General features: G+C 42.6%; 1 protein-coding gene across 4 annotated transcripts in view; it reads right to left on the reverse strand.

The window, feature by feature from the left end:
* Nucleotides 1–22910, reverse strand: part of OGDH (oxoglutarate dehydrogenase) — a 58398-nt gene that overhangs the window by 14542 nt on the left and 20946 nt on the right. For 2 of the 4 annotated variants that reach the window (XM_053366568.1, XM_053366569.1), the window contains exons 5-13: nucleotides 17567–17611; nucleotides 12597–12712; nucleotides 9145–9299; nucleotides 7367–7513; nucleotides 6703–6793; nucleotides 5265–5444; nucleotides 4911–5039; nucleotides 768–947; nucleotides 283–435 (exon numbers count right to left, since the gene is read on the reverse strand). In XM_053366568.1, coding sequence (XP_053222543.1) covers nucleotides 283–435; nucleotides 768–947; nucleotides 4911–5039; nucleotides 5265–5444; nucleotides 6703–6793; nucleotides 7367–7513; nucleotides 9145–9299; nucleotides 12597–12712; nucleotides 17567–17611 — 1196 coding nt within the window. The remainder of the gene's footprint in view (nucleotides 1–282; nucleotides 436–767; nucleotides 948–4910; nucleotides 5040–5264; nucleotides 5445–6702; nucleotides 6794–7366; nucleotides 7514–9144; nucleotides 9300–12596; nucleotides 12713–17566; nucleotides 17612–22910) is intronic. The other 2 variants (XM_053366570.1, XM_053366571.1) reach the window with 1 other exon arrangement.

The following is a 22910-nucleotide window of genomic DNA, read 5'->3' on the forward strand; positions in this document are numbered from 1 at the left end:
TCCCCATTTATCAGAATGCTTCTTCAATTTCTTTATATTTCATTTATACTAGATTCTTTTCCTAGTTCTTTTTTGAAAACACTGTTACAACCTTCTGTATTCAGCTTGAGACGGTGACAGATGATCTTGCCATATATGCTAAAGTAAATTTTAGTTTGCACTTCCTTGACCTCAGTTCAGCTTCCTTCCGCTTAGTCATTAAAATAAGATTATACAACATCTCTAAGAGGTTAAAATGGGTCAGTAGCTCCAGATTGACTGTGAAGACATAGATGAGTGTACCTCATACTCTGGCTGATTTACCACTCCTTGTGAAACGAGAGTCTCAGCATATTTCTGTAGCACTGGCTTCTGCTTTCGGATCTGCTTGTACATCAATGGCTGGGTGAACATGGGCTCATCCATTTCATTGTGCCCATTGCGCCTGTAGCATACCTAGCACATTTGGAGGAAAAAACAGAAACCTCATTATATGCGCCATCTTCGAAAACTAAAGAAAGTTCCAAGCACCAATTATTAACTATTTGGAGATATCTGATGCAAAGAAAATTTCAGAGGGACTAAATTGTCATGACATTTTAGCAAGTTTCAGTATAATCTAAATACCGGCTTACTTGAATGAAAAAGGGAAATGTTAATCACACAAACAAAGGCTTATGGGTTTAAGTTTTAGCATGTTTACTACAATATATTTATGTTTCTTCTCAAACATATTATCATACCCGCAGATCACACAGGTATCCCCCAAAACAGGAGGCAGCACTTACCAGATCCACCACTACATCTTTGTGGAAAGTACTCCGCCATTCAGCTGCCACATTGCATACATACACCACAGCCTCTGGGTCATCAGCATTGACATGAAAAATGGGTGCATTAACCACCCGGGCCACATCTGTTGGGTATGGAGAAGAACGAGCCATTCGAGGGTCAGTAGTGAATCCAATCTGCAGAAGATAATAGAAGCAGTTTAAGTAATTGTGAAGAGTGCTTTATAGGTGGGGTTTTTTTTACTGTTGATTTGTCAGCTGTTTTATATAATTTGTTGCAACTGTGATGTTCTGCTATATTATCTGTTGTATGTAAGCCGCTTTCTCACTCCTGTGAGATAAAAGCGGCATATAAATAAAATAGAATGAATGTTTGAACACCATGGGTTTTTTTTCATTCTTGCCCCCCCCTCAAAAAGTTGTAATCAGAAAAAAAAGTTGTGCTACTAAACATCTTCCAAGACAACAACGCCCATTTACACCACAAAGAACTCATAACCCACCTACTTTCAGCAGCCAGCAACACCATAACCAGACACTGGAGAGACTTGTCAGGAGTAAGCATGGACCAATGGTACCAAATAGTATGGGAAACAGCCCTACTAGAAAAATTAACTACCGTATTTTTCGCTCTATAACACGCACCTGACCATAACACGCTCATCGTTTTTAGAGGAGGAAAACAAGGGAAAAAACATTCTGAATGAAACAGTGGATGTATCATTTTTGTGCTTCATGCTGTGGCCACAGACATGTGATCTGATGGTGAATTTGGGGTGACCCAATGCAAAGATCCTGAGAATCCCTGTGGATCCATGCTTTGTAACCACATTTTTGCACCATTGCAGCCCCAGGCAACAGTGGGTGCATGATTTTTTTGGTGCAGGCTGTAGCCATGGACATGCTATGTGATCTGATGGTGAATATGGGGTGACCCAATGCCAAGATCCTGAGGATCCATGTGGATCCATGCTTTTTAACCACGTTTTTGCACCATTGCAGCCCCAGGCAACAGTGGGTGCGTGATTTTTTTGGTGCAGGCTGTAGCCATGGACATGCTATGTGATCTGATGGTGAATTTGGGGTGACCCAATGCCAAGATCCTGAGGATCCATGTGGATCCATGCTTTTTAACCACGTTTTTGCACCATTGCAGCCCCAGGCAACAGTGGGTGCATGATTTTGGGGGGGCAGGCTGTAGCCATGGACATGCTATGTGATCTGATGGTGAATTTGGGGTGACCCAATGCAAAGATCCTGAGGATCCATGTGGATCTATGCTTTGTAACCACATTTTAAGTGGGGAGCGAAGGAAAAACAAAGAAGGGACATGAGAGGGGTGTGCAGAGAAGCAGCTGGCTAAGAATGCAGGAGAGGGATTTAATGGGAGGGAGGAAAGAAAGGCAAAAGTTTCCCCCCACCCAAGCCAGCCATCTCTCTCTCTCTCCCCCCTCTCCCTCCCCCCCTCTCTCCCTCCCCCCTCTCTCTCCCTCCCCCCTCTCTCCCTCTCCCCCAGCAGCACCGGAGCACAGAGAGGAATTAGAAGGAACGACACTCTGCTTTCCCCTCTGCTTGCCTGGAGGGGAGGGGCTTTGCCTGCTCTTTGTTCCATTTCAGCAAACACAGCAACGAAACAGAGAAGGGTGGGCAGTAAGACCCTGAGGCAGAATGCAGGAAAGCAGCCGCTTCCTCTTTTCAGGTTTCCCTTCTCCGTGAAGCGCGATTTGATTTTTGCCTGATTTTTCGGCTCCAGGGACCACACATTCGCTCAATAACACGCACAGACATTTCCCCTTCCTTTTTAGGAGAAAAAATCTGCGTGTTATAGAGGGAAAAATACGGTAATAAACTGAAACTGACACGGGGACAAACAGAAGAAGACACCTTCACCCCGGTATGGCTCCCCTTTATCACATACACAGCCCAACAAGACAATGACAATAATCCACCAACAGCATACAAATCAATATGGCTAACCTCATCCAAAACACCCACCCACCCCACTCACACACGAAAACAAAGATCACCACAGCCAATCACAAACAAACAATCACACCCTAGGCCAACCCCAAACTCTCTCACCACCAAAGGAACACAAGTGAACAACACAAACAACGCTGACACCAAACTCTACATACATTAAGCATAATAGAAACACCGCCACCCGACCCCACCCCCATCCATCTTCCCTCCCTCCACCCCTTTTCTTTTTCCTTTTTTTTTTCTTCTCCCCCTAATGCCTCAACAAATGAAACGGATTTGTAAAAATGTTACATGGGGGGGAAAAATACGAGGCATTACACTTCTGTAAAACAAGAAAATCCTAAATAAAATATTTTTAGAGGAGAAAAAAAGTTGTAATCAGCATTTGTTTTCTTTGCGTACAATGAAGGCTACTTCAAGCAAATCTGTAAGGGTCTGGCAGAACACTGAGAAACTGGGGGGGGGCGGGGAGATCTGGAGTGGCAGATGAAAATGTTTGAATATGCTGAGTTGGCGAAAATGACTAATAAGATTAGATACCAAAAAGTAACAAAGTTTGAAGAGGAGTGGAGTAAATTTGTTGTGTATATACGGAATAATTGTAGAAGCTTAAAAACTGTAGCGGGGTTAACTTAAATCTTGTGATGTGGATGGAGTGTAAATAAGAATCTGTAAGAGTGGATGTTAATTTGTAAAAGCCGAAGCAGGGAAGGAAGGAATTCCAAGAGCAACAAAGCGCAGGGTAAATAAGAAAACACTAAGATGCTGGATGTAAGAGTTTATGTTTTATTTGACTTTGTTTTTGGAAATTTGACTTATGTTTTTAATTTGACTTTGTTTTTGAAAATGTAATAAAAAGTATTTTAAAAAAAAGAAAGGGGGGGATCTCAGTTGCTGAAGATAACTGTAGGAGGAGCATCTTAGATAGTAGTCCCTCCATTTTTAATGCCTACTGTCTAGCTTCTCATGACTGCTAACGGTTGAATTCCTATGTGTCTCTATTCAGAAAAGGCTGCCCTCCCCCCCAAAACCAAACTGGTCAGAGATGACCTTCTTCTTTAACAGTGGAACAAGATCATCTTTCCGCAGGGCCTGCAAGACAGAGTTGTTCCACCAGGCCTTTGGTCAGGGCGCAGCCTGACTCCCTCCTCTGGCAACCTGCACAGAATTTTGCTTAACGGTTGCCATTAATTTGATTTTAATTAATTTTTATAATGAAATGTTTTTAGAATGTTGGATTATTTGATTGTTTGATTATTTGATTGTTGTTAGCCGCCCTGAGCCCGGCTTCGGCTGGGGAGGGCGGGATATAACTAAATATTATTATTATTATTATTATTATTATTATTATTATTATTATTATTACTGGAAGACCCTATCAACTAGCATGTTTTGGAATCATCAGCATTAAGATACCTTAGGAAGTCCAAGATGAAATCTAGTTCATTCTTATTTAAGTCACTCCTAGTTCTCTTGTCTAACCACTAAAAAAATGGTCTTCATTAGGCAAGGCTGAAGTACTGATGTATTTGCTTCAATTTTTATATAATCTCAACTGTGAAATAATTTAGCTGCTTTTATTTTAAGGTTAATGGTAAAGAAAGAAGCAGTGAATTCTTGCTGCTTAACAGAAAAGCTTAGCTATATCTGGACTTCAATTTCAAATGTTCATTTGACAAATTTGAGGAAAAGAACAAGAGAAAAACCAACTCGTCTCTTTTTGAAGAGTTTTAGTTTTCAAAGAGTTTCCACAGGTGAGACAAAAGTAGATGCATTTCAACAAGAATGCCAGGAGCCCAGAAAGTCTTCTACACTCAGTTCTGCCAAGATCCAGGAAAGCTAGCATGAATAAGAAGATGAGCCAAACCATTTTCTCAATGAATTAGCTCAATTATGAAAAGCCAGTGCTTTGGTTGTGAACTGTTATAGCTCAGCCAGCAGCAATCCGTGAAGCAGGCATGGCCTTTCAATATGTTTTCCCATATATTTTGGAAGGAAGAGAAATCTGATTCAGCTTCAGTACATAACAGCATCACCCAGCTTCTACTATAAATGCACACAATCAAGTTCACAAGATCACTCTGTCTCTTCTTGGTAGATTTTAAAGTGGAAAAAAGAGTTAGGGAAGCTGACATTATAATGAAATCCATATTTTACCTGGTTGTTCACTACCACGTGAACAGTCCCATGTGTGGTATAGGAAGGCAGGTCACTCAAGTGGAAAGTCTCATAAACTATACCTTGCCCAGCAAAGGCAGCATCTCCATGCAGAAGAATAGACATCACCTTTGAGAATCAAAACACAAACAAAAGGCCTGTCAATAATCTTGAAGCAGTAAGTGCCCAGAACTGAATGCAGACTGTAGTGATGCTCTTTGAGGAGACATAATTGGCTGGAGAAGGAAGCAGGTACAATAAGCAGTGTTTGATAGCTGTAACTATTTGGCCACCAAATCAAAGTTTTTCCATTTTGTCCACCCATACACGTACAGCTGAAAAGGACCAACTTACTTTCTTCCCTTCGGTGTCCCCACAATAAAACTGTTCTGCCTTTGTCTTGCCCTGAACTACAGGATTAGAAGCCTCCAAGTGAGATGGATTTGCAACCAGTGAAAGGGTGATGGTTCGGTCAGTGACACGATTGATCCTCCGATGGTACATTCCCAAATGATACTTTACATCCCCTGAGCCCTGGGGAGAGATAGTGTAAAACAGATTAAGTAGCCTGGGCCTTTGATGCTGTCAGTTTTCAGAGCCTCATGTTTGGTTGCAAAATGTTTGTGGTTTGAATTCTTTAGGAGGGAGTGAACTGGAAGTTCAAGGTGCGTGGAGTGCTCATTCAGAGCTCTCATAGAGACGGCCAGAACACAAACACAGAACAGGGAATGAATGGTGCTGATTAGAGACTTTTTTCTTTCTTTCTTCACCTCTGTTCAAATTGATGAGCTTTTGCAACTATCAAGGAATCTATCCAGAATGAGATTTCAGCATTATTACCTTATATGCAGATACCTGTATGAGTGGCTGCTAGGAATCAATAATCATGTACCATGGTTACATTCAGTATTATCCTAGGTTACCTGAGAAGTGCTTGGTATCTCACAAGGCTCACTTTAATAAAGCCACCACTGCTCAGAACAAGGCAGCAGTAGTACTACGGGATCATAACCTGTATTATCTACTCTGGAAACTCAAGTTCTATGAAAGGCCAGGTTCAGAGAACTGAAAAATTCACTAATGACATTCAGTCACAACGGAAATGACATTCTGTGCTGTGTAAAAAAGTTGCATATAACTTCAACACTGTAGAAAAGCTGTTCAGCTTAGTAGCCAAGCTGGCCTCACTGAATAAGTGACAAAAATACTGGAAGGCAAGCTTTTAAAATCCCACATATCTCAGAGGACTCAGCTACATTCCAGCGATTACCGTATTTTTTGCTCTATAAGACTCACTTTTTCCCTCCTAAAAAGTAAGGGGAAATGTGTGTGCATCTTATGGAACGAATGCAGGCTGTGCAGCTATCTCAGAAGCCAGAACAGTGAGAGGGATTGCTGCTTTCGCTGCGCAGTGACCCCTCTTGCTGTTCTGGCTTCTGGGATTCAGAATATTTTTTTCTTGTTTTCCTCCTCCAAAAACTAGGTGCGTCTTATGGTCTGGTGCGTCTTATAGAGTGAAAAATACGGTATATTGTTATAACTGTGTTATAAACATGCAACACCAGATGGCGCTGTAGAGTTTGGTCCTTCGGCAATGTGATTTTCCATTATGAGATTTAGAACATGTTTTCCTGTAACGCTTTTTTATGTGTCTAGATCCATCCTAAGAGGATGTTTGGAGGGGAAAACGGGTACAGTGCTGTTGCTTCTGCTTTCAAAGCTAACTAATCATTTTCTCCCATGGAGTGGAGTAGAAGGCGACAATTCAAATACAAATTAAGGAGTAACTCACCTCATCAGCAGCTTCCAGCTTAGAATCAAATTGGCAGAATATCTGCTCCAACTCCTTCCTGATAACATTGGCAAGCACATTCAGACGCCCTCTGGAAAACCAAAACCACATTTAGCAAGAAACTGCAGACTTGTCTTGGAAACAAGATTCTTTGACTCATTCTGACACACCTTCCCTTAAAGTAAAAAAAAAAGATTGTAACATTTCTTGTTTATAAAAACATCTACCACTACTAGTTACAGTTCATGTGACACTTTTATTCATTCATTCATTGTTAAAGTCATATCTCACTTTTCCTACAGGGACCTCAAAGGGACACACAAGCCCTTCCTGTTCCATCTTCACAACAACCCTGTGAGGTGATGATCAGCCCTAGGCCACCCAGTGAATTTCATGGCTGAGGACTGCACTACACTTCACAAGTTCTGTGTCTGTCTTCACAACATGTCTGTCAGATATAAAAATACCAGTCATTTTAAAAGTGGGACACCGAGCTGAGAGAAGAAAGACTTGCCCAACATATAAATAAAATTAAATAAGGCCATGGCAGAGATGAGGTATCAGTTCAGGCCTCTCAAATTAAAGAACAACTTGCTAGCCAGTGTTTCTTCAGCACTCTTAGAACTCTCTTCCGATAATCAGCTTTCTGTAAGGATGAAGTTACCTATGAGGCATCCCCATGATGACATAATCCACTCCTTTTTGGCTAGACTTGTCAATTATTGTCTTTAAGGCGGGGATCAGCACCTCACAGCCTTCCAAACCAAATCGCTTCTCAGATGACCATTTCCTATGCAGGAACTCTTCAAATCTGGAAAACAGAAGATATACGTCATTTGTCCGACAAGAATTGCCACACAACCAACTAGAATGACTCAAAAGCTCCAAGAAGGAAGTGATTCTGAAAGGAATTTATCTCTGCACCATGACCCACTTGCTCTGCATGGGATGTTCTGGCAGTTAACCCTTCCCACTATTATCCCTCACAAGCTGGACATCAGAGACAACAGAGGTGAAAGATGCATGTGGAGAACCCTCCTATAACACCCTCCTCCTCCTCAATCTAAAGCATTGCGGATGTGGACATAAAACAGGAGTTGGAACATCGGTAGTAGTTAATGGCTGAAGAACTTCAATTGCATTAAACTTACAGGCATAATAAGCATTACTCAAGAGCTGTAGAGGAAATAGCAACATAATGAGTTGCATTATTCAAAAGAAAGGGAAGAGTTAAAACCCAGTGCTAAATCATGGTCATATCTTTCCAGATCTCTCAAATCTCTTGTTGTGTCACTCAGAAACAGGAGGTGGCAGGGGGGTGGGAAGATGAAGGGGAAATGATAAAGATTCAGGAGAATAGTTTTGCAAGTCATCTCTAGAGAGATAGCAGAAGAAGTCATGCAACTAGATTATGGCATACATACACATTACTATTATTTATTAAATGTGTATACTGCCCTATACTTGTAGATCTCAGGATGGTTCACAACATGTGTGATCTGAGGTTAGATACAATTATTCTCAATGTAAAACTAGGTCAAAGATGTGAGTAAGCAGAGAAAAGTGAGAAGAGCCAACACGCAAGGTCTTTCCTAAATGAAGAGCAGACTTTTCCCTTCATGCCATTAGCAAAAAAAAATACATCCTGTATAACTGCGGTAGGATGGAGAGGATAACACCACTCCTAACTGCAGCTTTAGCTGGGAAAATATAGTCAAGGAACATGTACATGCCAGAGAGAAAGCTTAGCTTAAAAAACAAAAACCTCACTTAAATTGCATTGGAGGAGATGATAAATCCTCTCTGCTCCTCTCCTTGGGAGTCCTCTGGGCAACCTCTGCCCCCCACCCCAATGAATGGTGCCTCCTCACACTGCCCCACAGGGCCCTGGGACTTGTCTGTCCATTCCCACCAGCAAGGGATGGCAGACTGGCTGGCTGGGCTCCCTCACCCACATGCCTGCTTACCCACTTGCTTGCCGCCTCAGCTCCTGGCAACCAGCACACCCCCTGACCAGCCCCAGAGGCACCATTCACCTGGGGAGCTTGTAGCCAGGGCTGCTGCAACAAACAGCTGTGCAAGCCTTGGGGAGGCAGAGATGCAAGAGGGCATCAGAGGGAAGGAAAGAGGGACAGAGGCCAGTGTTGACCCACAGCACCCCTGACCATCATTCAAGGCACCCCAGGGTGCCACAGCACACTGGTTGAAAAACACTGGGTTAGAACCATATGTGTGCATCTCAGTTTGTTGAGAATGTCAATCAACTCTTGAACCATTTGGTCCTTGTGGGCTGTGAATCTTATGCTTGTAGGCCGCTTGTCCACTGCCATGAAACTTGAACCCTGAGGGGCCTAAGAGACTCACCCCCAAACACACACACACACAACCCCGCCCCCCAAAACAAAACCCTACAATTCAGGGAAGTTAAAGAAATGCAAGTACCTGGTCGACCGGACTAGTCTAGCCAGCAGGGTGCGCTTCTCCTCGTTAGTGAACTGCATGACACCAGGAGTTTCAAATTTCTGCCTTATCCATTGGCACTGCTCCAGATCATTAATGAACATGAACTCTACACCAATGTGTTGGCAATAGGCCATCTATTAAACACAAAAAAGGATCAACACAAAATAAAGCAAGAGAGTTGACCATCTCACAGCACAAATTAAATAAGTACTTTTTGAACAACTGTATATCATCAAATAATTATGTTTTATTTATTTATCCTTCTTTTCTTCTAAAGAACTTGGGGCAGTGCATAATGGGTAATTCCATTTTACCATCATAACCATTCAGTAAGGTACACTACGCCAAGGGAGAGGCAGAAGACTGTCCAGTGATGCTTCATAGATGACTTAGGATCTGAGCTGAGGTCTTGACAATCCAAATCTTATATACTGCACCACACCGGCTCTGGAACTTTCCCGTTTCATTAATCTGAATAAGATATACTTTCCTGAAACAGTCACAATCAGGTACATGAAGACTGTGCAGTTTCATTCAAATCTGGGACTGGAAAAACAGAAGTTGAACATCTAAGGTCTTCAAATAAGCTAGTATTTTTCAAAACTTGGAAACTTATCAAGGGCTCCTCAATAAGATGATTAATAATGGCAGACAAACTTCCCTGAAAACAATAGCTTGATTACCACTAATAATCTGTCTTTGAAATGTGTAGCTGCAGGGGAATGTAGTTTACATTCACATGCAGCAGCAGTTAGACTAAAGAGGGCTGGCCAGTAACCTCTGTACCTTAAAATGTGCCCCAGAATCCTTTGCAATGCACAGATGAAGTGCTAAAATGTTCCCTGAAGGTAGATGTTTGAAACTCAGAAAGGTAAGACATAACATAAGTAACTGTACTAGCTACTTTCTGAATTGGTTATGTTCAAATTTTAATACCAGTGAAGGGAACTGGAAGGAGATGCAAGCAGAAGAGCAAAGGAATGTCTGGCAAGTGTTAGCAAGACTGACCTTTGCACAGCCTTGTTGGAAATTATTTTTAGGCACAGTCATGACACAGAACTAATGTAGGCAGAGGACACCAAGGTTGCATTTTCTTCACTAGGAAGTGGTGTTGCCTTATGAAGTATGTAAATTATAACCTGCTTACTGAGTGGAAAGATAACTCTGAAACCCAGAATAAAACGAGATACATTTTGAGAAGTTAAGATGGACAAGAAAAGCCACTGCGGGTGAGGAAGCTGAGTGGTTGCCTTTATTCTGCACAACACAGTTACAGAAGACAGAGACAGGAAAGGAGTGCTTCTGCCCTTGAGGTTTTTCTTCTCCTTCCCATCTCTTCCCCTTTCAAGAGTCAGCAGCAGCTGTTCGTTTGCTGTGCTGAGCAAGAGGCACCCACACTGGCAAGGAAAAAAAAATCTGTATGACTGCCAGAAAAGAGGAGTAAGAAATGCTCTTCCATCAAGAATGACCATTAAAATTTTAAGCTTTCACATGTTCATAGTTTACAGAGCACAGTAGTTTCTGTAGCTGCAACATCCAGAAGGATTGGTGTTCTCACATTTTCCCCATTGGATAACCACATTTTATCTTCTATTTCACTGCCTTTTTGAAGCTGCCAGAGCACCAGGGCCAAATACCTTATCCCTCTGCAGTATATTACCCTAGTATAGTTTCTCTGGGGACAGGTTATTTGCCACAGCGCCTTATCTGCCCAAATCCTCACACACAATGTTAACATCTCTAAGGAGAATTCATACAGACTTTAAAAATGTACTTTACATTTCAGACTACAGTGTAGAATGGTATCAGCATGTAAAGTTGTACATGGGCTTCCACAATATTCCAACAAGAGGCAGCTCCCGCTGAAGACTCCTCTTGCAATTTCCAGAAGCAGAACATTGGCAACGGAAACACCACAGGCAGCTATTTCACCACCTATGAAGGGGTCCACTGCAAATTGCCTACAGGACCAGCTTGCCATCCTTCATGCAAACACTCGCTTCTTCACTCGTAATGGCCAATGGCAGCATTTCTGCTTTGCAGGGTGTTGGACCAGATGGTTCTCTGGGTCCCTTCTGACTCTACAATCCTAGGATTCTATTATTGCTTCTAAATTGTTTTGCGAACTCATGTTTACCAGCTGCCACTAGGGAGTAGTACAGATCAGGCAGAAGAGTCAAACAGTAGGTTTATTTAATTATTTCATTTATATCTCACCTCTCTTCCAGGGAGTTCAGTGTGGCATAATGGTACTTCTCCTCTCTATTCCACCCCCCTCAAACGCAATCGTATGAGGTTGCTTAGGTCAAGACTGTGACTGGCCCAACATCAATCCGTGAGCTTCATGGCTGAGCAGGGATTTGAACCTTGGTCTTCCAGGACCTTGTCCAATAATCTAATCATTACGCCACAGTGGCTCTCTTTCCTACACAAAGCTAATACCAACTGGAAATGTAGGCATGATGTCACTTGGGAAATAAGGTGCCAGTGTTTATTTTGTCACACAAGTGTGTAATGGGATACTTTTTCTGGCACGGAATCAGAGTTGTAGAGTTGGAAGGGACCACGAGAGTCATCTAGTCCAACTCCCTGCGATGCAGGAATCTTTTGCCCAGTGTGAAGATTAGCTTCTGGACTACAATGTCACTGTTAGAATATTCCGTTCCACCTTAAGGGACACACATGACTGTTGTGTGTCACATGCCTGTTTACACCCCAGCACAGCTTGCTGGGAACTTCCATTTGTGTATAGCTTTCACTTTAAGCTGCTTGCTTTGGACATGAAGGGGAGAAGACATGTTTTCATTTTGTCCTGATGTATGCTGAATAAACTGCTTGTAAATATGCTCAACACAGCCTCTCCATGCCACTTCTGTTGCGCAGCGTTTTACTTTGCTGAGTGTGCGTGCCCAGTTTCTGAAGGCTTCTGAAGCTAGGGTGCAGTTTCATGCTGATCCAAGGACGGGAGATCGCCCGGCTCACTGGCTGGTGGGCTGGGGCCAGCCAATTGCCTCCGATTCCTTGGTTGCATCCCAACAGTTAGCATCATGTTAAAAAGCAGACCGACCAACCGTAACTATTGCAGAGGGAAATTATTTGGGATAAATTGCTTTGTTTCTGATTAGAGCGTTGTTTGGACATCACTCCACCTTGCGAACTCTATGCACAGTGAGCTTGGGAGTGGATCTCTGGCTAATTTTTTATCCACTCTCGGCATGTAGAAGAGGAAGTGAAGATTGTGTGCTGAATTCAGCATGGCTTGGTGGGGAGCAGTGCTTTTATAGCTTATGAAAGGAACAGAGGAAAGACACAATTCTAAAGCCTGTACCATGCCTTGTTATGTATACACTGGGGTACGGAGGGAAGAAAAGTGACAACTTCTGAACAGTGCTGACTCTCCAAGGCTCCTGCATCCTGTGCAGGTCTCTTACCTCTAAACGGCGGATGATTTCCCGAAGAGGGAGAGCAGATTCTTTTCCTCCAATGAAAGTGGTAGTGGGCAAGTGAAAAACCTTGTCGAGGTCCGATTCGTCCAGCCCATAAAACCCTGCAGAATTTTCATGGGTAGGAGAAGGCAAAAAAGGAGTGGGAAGAGGCGTTCAATGCAGACAGCCGCAGCACAGGAACCAGGTTTTGGTGAAAGAGAGGAGGGACAAGAAAGCAGCACAAAATAAGCATGAAGGAGGTTTGTATGAACAACAACAAAAAAGCGGCAATTAAAATGATGAACAGGTAAGCAAGAACAAAAAAGGTTACCGTAAAAGGCACGGAGGGTGTAAACACAGGTAATATACTTGCCGTTAAAATTGGTAATTAAATCCAGGGGAGGAATCAATAAGAATTTTAGACCCACATTCACACATTTTTTTGGATGTTAAAGACAAAAAAAGTATTGCAAAAATACATTGTCACCACATTTCACCACATATTTAAAATTAAAAGTAAAATGAAGCAGGAAATAAAAGAGTTAAAGGCCCAGCTCCCAGAACCAAAAAGTAGAAAAGCAGCATGATTATGTATCAGTTTTAGGGTTCTGTGTAGGACTCTCCTGAATAGCTCACTCCATGGGAACAAAGATTTGAGAATGAACTGGACTCTGCAAACAACACTTTTCACAGGCCTCACAAAGGTTTTGCTTCCACAAAATTTCAAAATTCTCTCTCAGCAATACATTTAAGCATCCACTATTCACGTTTACTGTGCGGGAGCACAGATCAGAAGTATCTTATTATTACCAATATTAAAATACTTTAGCATCAGTTGCTGGAATAATCAAGGAGTGTTCATCTGAAGATCATACAACTGAGAGCCAGAAAGTTGTCTATAAAAAGATACACCAACTAATCCAAGTGGAGATTTTGCACAGCAACTTGACAAGCGTTTTCGACATTAAAGAAAAACTCCTTAATGACGATCAACTTAGTATCTAGTGAGAAACTATTCTGGGAGGAGTTTTGTAACAGAAAGCAATTCAGCTTGCCAGGCAGAACAATTCTGCATCTCCTCCCCAGGCACGCTGTTCCAGGGGGTTCTCCTAATACTCCCTCCCCACACAGCCCTTTTCAGGGGACCCAAGGGGAGGACAGGGGCAAAGCCCCGTAGAGCAAGCAGAGGTTCTGGCACAGGGCTTCCACTGATGGGACTCATTAGCTGAATCCAGCCCTTTATGTGTTTTGAAATTTCTATTCCGCCTTTGACCTTAAAGTAAGCACTACATGCAACTAACCAAAAACAGTTAAACACAAACTGAAACAGAGGAACCATCTTAAACCTAAGACAATACAGTGGTGCCCCGCAAGACGAACGCCTCGCAAGACGGAAAACCCGCTAGACGAAAGGGTTTTCCGTTTTGGAGGCGCTTCGCAAAACGAATTTCCCTATGGGCTTGCTTCGCAAGACGAAAAAGTCTTGCGAGTTCCTTCGGGTTTTTTTCCCTTCCCCCCCCCCTTTTCCTAAGTGCTAAGCCGCTTATCAGCTGATCCGCTGATAAGCCGCTTAACAGCTGATTGCCAAAAGCCGCTAAACCGCTAATAGCGCTAATCCGTTAAGCTGTCAATGGGCTCGCTTCGCAAGACGAAAAAACCGCTATACGAAGAGCCTCACGGAACGAATTGATTTCGTCTTGCGAGGCACCACTGTAGAAGCTCACAGACCAGCAAAATCATCATGAAGCCAAGGGGAGACAAAAGCCAAACAAAGGACAGACTAATGTCCTGTCTAAAATGCTGCAAGATGATGGCATAAGGCCACTGGCAACAGGCATGGATGGTTTTCTCGGAGCAGGGAGATCCACGTAACCAAGGCCCTTTCCCCTGTTACCACCAGCAAGATTTCAGACGGCGGCAAGACACAAGAAAGGGCTTCTACAACTGATCTAAAGGGCTCAAAGAAAAGACTGTACACGTTACGTCATTTTTCTTCCTGTATCAGGCCAGTTGCAAAGCAATCAATTCCCACCAGACACTTCTGCTTCATCTGTCAGTAGAAGATTACATAGACTTGGAAGCAGGCTGGTAGGCAGAGCTGCAATGCTGCTTGATAAAGGGTTGCTACTGAACATTTAAATGATATGCCAAATTCTCACTCCTTGCTGCCATGTTTAGTCCTCTGTATCCTATGCTGCTCTCCCACCAGGGGGGGCAAGGAAACAAAATGGGGCAAGTCTGACTAAACTAGGGGTTGGGTCGGGAATTGCTTCTGGCAATTCCTTATCTTCCTCATCTCTTGCAAACAAGCTTTGACGGGTGGGTGGTCCACCTGACTTCATAATGGCATGAGGTGACTGACACTTGTCAAAGCTTGAAGGTCACTGTAACAGATAATTGACTGATTGTTGGTTACAGGGAACCCCTTTGAAGTATCTGCAGAGGGCAAAATGCTCCTATCATTGGAACATTTCCTCCTTTGTAGAGAAAGCTGTTTATAATTCAAAGCACTTCCTCCAGTGCTTTGAATATAAATTGCTCCCCTGGGAAAAGAAAAACAAAAACACAAACCAAGTTTTTAAATTGAGCATTTTTTCATCTCTTCTGAGAAAGCAGTGAAGGAAGTGCTTTGAATCCGAGCTACTTCCTCCAGCTCCCTGGGCCAATCCCAGTGAACTGTTGGGACTTTGGATGTGCAGGGCTCTCCTCAAGTACCACCAGCTGATGGTTGTTGCTTGGAAAGGGAGCTCTGCACTGTACTTTAGGGCTCCAGTGATCAGCTGACAGCCAGGGCTTCAAAGTGCCTTGCAAATAACTGCACCCAGTGCTGATCAGCTGGGTCCTCCACCCCTTTTTTTGGTCCAGCTTTACCTGCTCCGTACTAGATACCATTTATGATTGGAGGTATGATGCCTTCACATAGGCAATAAAGAAGGGCCAGTGGAATGCCTGTTATCTTCATTGTGCCTGGTGGACCAAATGGGGAGGCATGGTGGCCTAATTAGGTTCACTGTCAAGAGATCGTCCCCCCAACTCCAGCTGAAACACGATACAGAGGTCAGGGAGTACTTGAAATTTTGCTTTCATATTGATGGCAACCTGAATCAAGTGTAGTTCTGTCCTCAGGAGAAAGATTTGGGTAATTCCCCTACCTTATTGTTGCTGTTTGTTTAGTCGTGTCCGACTCTTCGTGACCCCATGGACCAGAGCACGCCAGGCACACCTGTCTTCCACTGCCTCCCGCAGTTTGGTCATCCCTTATTACCCAGGTCTAATTCCTGTGTTTGGCACTTGCTGGTTTTTAAAATCTACATTGCTGGTTCACAGCGTAAGCTCTTTCGTAAAAGAGGTGGGTGGGAATTGCATGGGGAAACCAAATATTGTTCTTGTGCCAGAACATATTGTGCTAGCTGCTTTCTGGGTCTCCCTTTTGCTTTGTTGTAAAAACCGAAGCATTTTTTTAAATTGTGAAAGTTTCAATTAAGGGAAGATCTCAGAGTGGCTTTAAATTCATCTGAGTGAGGTGATAGTTACATTAGTCCTGCTCGTTAGAAGTAATTCTCATCTGTTTGGAAATTCAGTGCATAGACCTGTTAATACTATGTATCAAGAGGTATGAGAGAGATGCTTTTTTCTAATTCACCCATTAGAAAAAAGCATCTATCAAGTAATTTTTAATGCTTATTATTATTAGCAGAAATATGACACGAACACACCCTCAGCCTGAAGGACATCATTTTGCTACCCTGGATGCAGAATCAGGCTAGGGTGATGCAAGTCATTCTGTTACTCACCACTGCATCTCCCATCCCAGTAGAGATGCTGAAGTAGGGAGAATATGATTAGCAAGGATTTTAAACTTACAAATGCTGAGAGAGAGAGAAAGGACCTATGGTATACTATCCACAAAAGGGCTGCTGCAGGAGCAAACCAGCCTTTGCTTTTTTATTTAACTCCATACATTTCTGATGGTTGGAAAGACTGTGGGAGTATGACCAGGGTTTTTGTCTTTTGTTTTGTTTTTTAAAAAAACATCCATTTAGTTGGCTATAGTCATAACTTTTTAAAGTTATCTTCTGTTTAGGGACATTAGATCCCAATAAATGAGATAGCCATTTGTTTATCTACAGAGATTTTACAGAGACAAATCCAAACCAAGGCCAACAGTAGGTATGATTTAGGAGAAGAATACAGTATCATGTGACAACAGGAAAGCTAAATATTCATTCTTGTGCATGCAGCAAGGAAGCATTTTCTTAATATGCTTTACTTCTTAATTGTCACCTATATGCATTGCAACATACCAGCCTGCCAGAAAGAAGCCCAGATTAGCTGTGAAACGGAAAGCACCACACATAGTGTGGGATTCATCTCTCTTTAGAAATATTTTGCTCCGTTCAATTGGATAAAAAAAGCAGTAACTTGGAAATTATGATTAAGCATTTGGACACTGAAACATCCAACTCACAGCATAAGACCACCATGAGATGGGAATCTCTTAGCAAGATAGAAAAATAACCAAGCCTGGCTATTTAGATGCCTGAATGTCACAGCCAGAAGTCTGGCACCTACATAAATGTAACATTTACTTTTGTGCACCAAATAATATTAAATCACACAAGTCAGGTTAAGTATCAAAGGGACTTGAGTAAGTACTCTAATGAACATGTGACAACAATTACATTTTTGTGGAGTCCCAGATGTTAACGCAAGACAGTACTCAACACAACAAACAATGGCAAAGAAACAATAGGAAAAAATGGCTACCACTCAATCAAATAAAGAGGTATGTAATTTGGGAGGAAGACGATGATGAAGCACTTTGGTCACATACATTCCAAACCACTCTGAGAAGAAAACAAACACTGTTTGACATGGGGGCAAGCTGCAACTTTACCTAAACTATACATGCTCAGAGTCAACTATTCAGAGAGTCCTAATCTCCAGAAGGGGTTAGACGCTCATTATTTGCATACCTCCTACTGTTAGCACTCTCAGCCGCTCCTTGAATACTGCAAGATCTGGGAGAAGGGGGTAAGGTGGGATGCAGAAAGGAGAAGACAGAGAGACCCAGTCAAAGTTAGTTTTTTAAAAACCCCAAAGAACCGCGGAAGTAGCAATATACAGAGAAAGTCAACGTTTTAAACAGTACTCACAAGCACACCGTCAACACCACCATAGGAAAGGAGGTTAGAATGAAGGATGGCTGCAATACTACAGGGGGGAAATCCTTGAATGAGTCTTTCAGAGCCAGCCATATAAACCATACAGAGAAAAAGAGGTGTGAAAGTTACCCGATACACAGCAGTTAAGCTACATGGTTTGAGATCTCCTCATTGTTTCCTTATGTAAAATGTGCAAGGGGGGGGGGGAAGAGTTCAGAGCATCAAGTAGTAAACCGTGGAACAAGCGGTCTCTAGAGCAGGAGCCTAGTTTAAAAAGTACAAATGAATAAACGAAAGCCTTCTTACAGAATCCCATATCTGCTCCAGCTGAAGTAACCTCTTAGCACTTTTGTATCCCATTCTACCTCTGTGGAGCTCAAGGCAACGTACAAAGTGTTCACACAATTTATCCTCAATAACAACCCTGTGAGATAGATTAGACTGAAAGATGTCAAAGGCTAATGAGGTTCACAGCTGAGACTGTGTATCCTATGTTTTTCCCTCAACCAGCTAACTATTGACTACTCTGGCTCACCTGCTCTTCGGTTTGTCAAAGTCAGAACAACTGTCAATGGCTTTGCTTTAAAGTTTAAACCTAGCTTGGCTATCAACAGAGATTTCAAGGGCACCTCCTAATAAGGAACAATTTACTGGCAGGGTAATTTATTGGCAGGATTTTGCTAAACAGAAACTTATTGTGTACTACTGCAAGTCACTGCTGCTATGACTCATCCTTCTCAAATGGCCTCGACACCCAAAAGCATTCTTTGTCCTGAACACAGCTTCTTCTGGGAGGGAAACCACAGGGAGCTGAGTAGGCACCTTCCTAAGCACGTTCATATGACCCTCTTGAGGTTCAGAGCTTCCACCACAGGATGATCATTAGCTTGGAATGTAACCATAAACAACTTTGTTCTCTGTATGCAGTTGTAAGCAGCTATAGCAAGATTCCTTTGTGCAACAGTATTTCAGTTGTGCCTCAGCCCCTGAACTAACGATCAGGTTGTGCTGATTGAATCATGGGTACGGTAGAGATATTTGAGAAAGCTTTGAATATCAAGGGCAGATCATGCCAAACGATGTGCTTAGCTCCATAAGAAGGCTGAGTGAATTGAACAAAGGCTTTGTTGACATCTGCTTATCTTGGGAGACAATGGAGTGTGCCCGAGGGGGTGAAGTCAAACTGCTGCCCAGGTGACAAGACCCCGCCCCATCGGTTTCACCGATGTGGTCCAAAGAAAGCAAAGCAATACATCTGGCACCAGCTTGGCTGAAGGAGTTGCTGTAAGGAGCCCACAAGGTGCCACCCAACTGTCTTAGGGACTCCACTCTGGATTTGTGTAGAGTTTACTCCTTAGGTTTTTCTTCTGATTATATCTAGCAAGGCAAAAGAGGTTTAGGATCAGAGTTTTCCTTCTCCTAGATGGGCTACCTTCCCAGGTTGATGAGCCTCACCTGCTCCTCACTTCTCTCTGCAGCACGTGCAGAAACTGCCTTCTTAAGCATTGGACCCACTTTTGGTCTCATCTGATCAATCCGCTGGATCCTGTGTTCGCATGTAGGGCAAGACCTATCTCACCTATGGGTTTAAGACCCATAGTCTACCCTCACCCGGTTTAGCTGGCCAGTTGAAGCCATTCCTAGGGTGTGGCCACTGTTACATGCTGACAGCTTCTAGGAGCCACAGGTGAGAGCTGAGTGCAAGTGGGGGCCAAAGGCAGACAAACTACCCCAGAGGTACCCAGTCATTTACAGACTGGCACATGCCCTACTCCTTCCCAAAAGCCATTAGTGTCGACAATGGCCAGTGTACTCACCTACGTGTTGTCCTCAGATTCTCTCAAGTACCAGTCCACAGGGGAGGTTATATTCCTCTCAGGTTAGTTTGGAGGGAGGTAAAACAAATTTATGGGTTGCTGTCCCAAGGAACATCATGCCTTGTCCTGCAGCTTTCCAAATGAGTTCTCAGCACCATTAGCCATTAAATGAAGGAGAGGATCACATATATTGTAGAGTGACTCAGGTTCCTTCATAGGATCCCTGGAAAGATGGATCCAGAGCAAATATAACAAGGCAACTATTTTGAAGAGCAAAGGGCATAATGCTGTGAAAGATGTTATGGTTCATGATGTAGGAACAAGACAAAACCTGTCACCCATGCTCCATAGTCTGTCACTGCTCCTTGCCATTGTTGGAGTGGCACCTGATAAAATCTGAGGACAATTTATTGATGAGTTTATTGTCCCAGGTGTTAGTCTAGATTTTGGTTCATACCATGCCTCTATGCATGGTGCAAACTGTCTTAGAGAAAGGAATGAATCGAATATGGCCTAACAAATGGAACAAATCAATTTAGTCTAGAACAGATGATGTCCAAGCGGCTGCCTTACATAACTTTCTCTAGGAAACTTTGGAAGTGACGAATTTCTAAAGAATGTTAAGTTGAAAATTTAACCATTCTACAAAAGTATTTCCATTTCACATGGTAAATCCTACTGGAGGACTGCTTATGTTAGACTACAAGAGTTCAAAGCATTCACTGAACTCAAATGTCACATAATCAACCACAGCATGCAAGGACTGGGAGTCTTCATGTTCTGGGCTGGGTATTTTGGGATTGGGTCCCAGGAGCAAATCAGTTAGAAACAGGAAATTTGTGTGGGTGGGCAAAAAGGTAGCTGCACAGCACCATTCCCTGACTCAAGGGCAAGAATGGACTGACTCACAGAAGCAGAGAGCCTGCCCTTCCAAAGACCTCCTGAGACAATGTGGACTGAATATTCTGTTTCCAGCCATAGGTTTGTTGCTAGACCTTGAAGGCCTGCTAATAGAAACAAACAAACAACCAGCATGACATTTTCTGCTGAGTCAAAATACAGCAGAGGCTGCAGAAAAGGAAGGTGATGTGCCTACAGTCTCTGATTGGTTCTGTGTCTGTGTTTTACTGGCCTGAATGCAGCATAACCTATCTTGTAGAACAGCACTGTAGAGGAGTAAGATTTAAAAAGCAACAATTCTATTTACTTTTTATGGAGGAAGGAATGCTTGTTCTTCAAGGGTATACGGTTGTAATAATAATATCTGCACTGGATATTGGTGAGACACCAATTAAACAATTAATATAGTGCTGTGAAAGCAAGGAATAAAACAAGATAACGGGATATTTTGAATGAGAAAATGTAGTTCTGAATCTCCCTGTCTTAATTATAAAATACTTGTATCCAAGGAATAAAATGTCAAAATGTACAAAAAGGGGGAACAGTATTATAGCAACAACTGAAGTCATTCTGCTAGATCACTTAAAACGGGCACCCTCAAACTCGGCCCTCCAGATGTTTTTGGCCCACAACTCCCATGATCCGTAGCTAGCAGGACCAGTGGTCAAGGAGAATGGGAATTGTAGTCTCAAAACATCTGGAGGACCAGGCCTGACACCGAGTTTGAGGAAGCCTGACTTAAAAGGTCAACATTTCCCCCCCACTAAAATGTAAGCCACACTTCAATGGCTACTATCAACCACCTTCCACGTGACTCTCCCTAATTGGCATTTTCATATCTAGGAACATAGTGACTTTGTACTTGTTTGAATTCATGGTTTAAAAGGCAGGCACACAAGCTCACCAGCACAAGGCCAGTACTTATCTCTACAAATTGTACTTTAGGATTATTTGGGACCAAAAATAATCACAGAGTTTATTCCTATGTACAGCAAGCAGTTCAACATAACAAGATGAATACCTATACAAACCTCTTCCATAGAAGTTGATAAACTGCAAATGGGTATCACTTAGCTTTCAGCAGCAAATAATGCATTCAGCATAAAAACCACATTAGCACAGCGCTTCTACTATCAAAGGACAATAGTAACAAATTCATCCTTTCAGTGCTGCTAATCAGCAGAGAAGGGCTCTAGTAATGGCGGAACCTCTTCTCAGTAAGAATTTGGCCTCCCCCCCCCCAAATACTAGCTAGATTTGAATTATCTTACCCTATTTTTATTTATTTCATGAAAATTATATACCACTTGATTATACCCTCCCAAGTTATATATACCGTATTTTTTGCTCTATAAGACTCACTTTTTCCCTCCTAAAAAGTAAGGGGAAATGTGTGTGCATCTTATGGAGCGAATGCAGGCTGCGCAGCTATCACAGAAGCCAGAACAGCAAGAGAGATTGCTGTTTTCACTGCACAGCGATCCCTATTGCTGTTCTGGCTTCTGATATTTTTTTTCTTGTTTTCCTCCTCCAAAAACTAGGTGCGTCTTGTGGTCTGGTGCATCTTATAGAACGAAAAATACGGTATGTGTGTGTGTACTGTATTGAGCCACTAATTAGTTTCAAAGGAAATAGCAAGATATGTCTCTGAAAGCTTATTTTGCTGCTGGCTTATCTCCCAAGAGGCACAAGTTGTGTTTACTTATAGTTCCCCATTCCATGCCTGCAGTATGAATGGGGCATTGGTATGAAACATCTGGCTGCAGGAGTCCCTTTCTTACAAACAGATATTACTATAAGGGCTCCGCCCTGCCCTTGATACAGGCCAGGTTTGCAAGCAAAGCTAAGCCATGGTTTTATTTAGTATGATAATCTTCAAACTGCCTAGCAGCTGAACTATGGTATGTTAACTATCAACAAACTGTGATGTGAAGCCATGGCTTGTCGTTGGATTCCGAAAGCTTGACCTGTTATATCTATGACATGGCATTATGTGCGGATCAGACATATACCTTTAGCTATGGTTTGTTTGCTTACCCTGTTCAAGTTGCCTGCCAAGCAGCCCTTAATAGCAGACCTGCTTGCCTTTATGTCTATAAGCACATTTATAAAGAAGCACTAAAAAGGAATTCAGTTTCCCAAAAAGGAAGTAGAGCTTGCAAAAACGAATAAACTATGTTGAGGTACAGTGTGTGCCAGCTGTTCCAATGCACATCCCAGAAAAACCAGCTGGTGTGTGGCTGGTGCATAACTCACCAGATTGCTGCAAGTTTACTAATACAGGTAGCAGCTCCCCTGTGTCATGAACTATACTCAGTAATAATTTCAAGAGCAAATTATCTTGAAGTTAACAAAACTGCTTTTTAACAAACTTTTTCTGAGCTACAGGTCTGTTGCAATAAGCACTCCGTAAAATCCTGTCAAGACACAGCACCCAA

Source organism: Podarcis raffonei, chromosome 15 (genome assembly GCF_027172205.1).
Source record: "Podarcis raffonei isolate rPodRaf1 chromosome 15, rPodRaf1.pri, whole genome shotgun sequence".
NCBI lineage: Eukaryota > Metazoa > Chordata > Lepidosauria > Squamata > Lacertidae > Podarcis > Podarcis raffonei.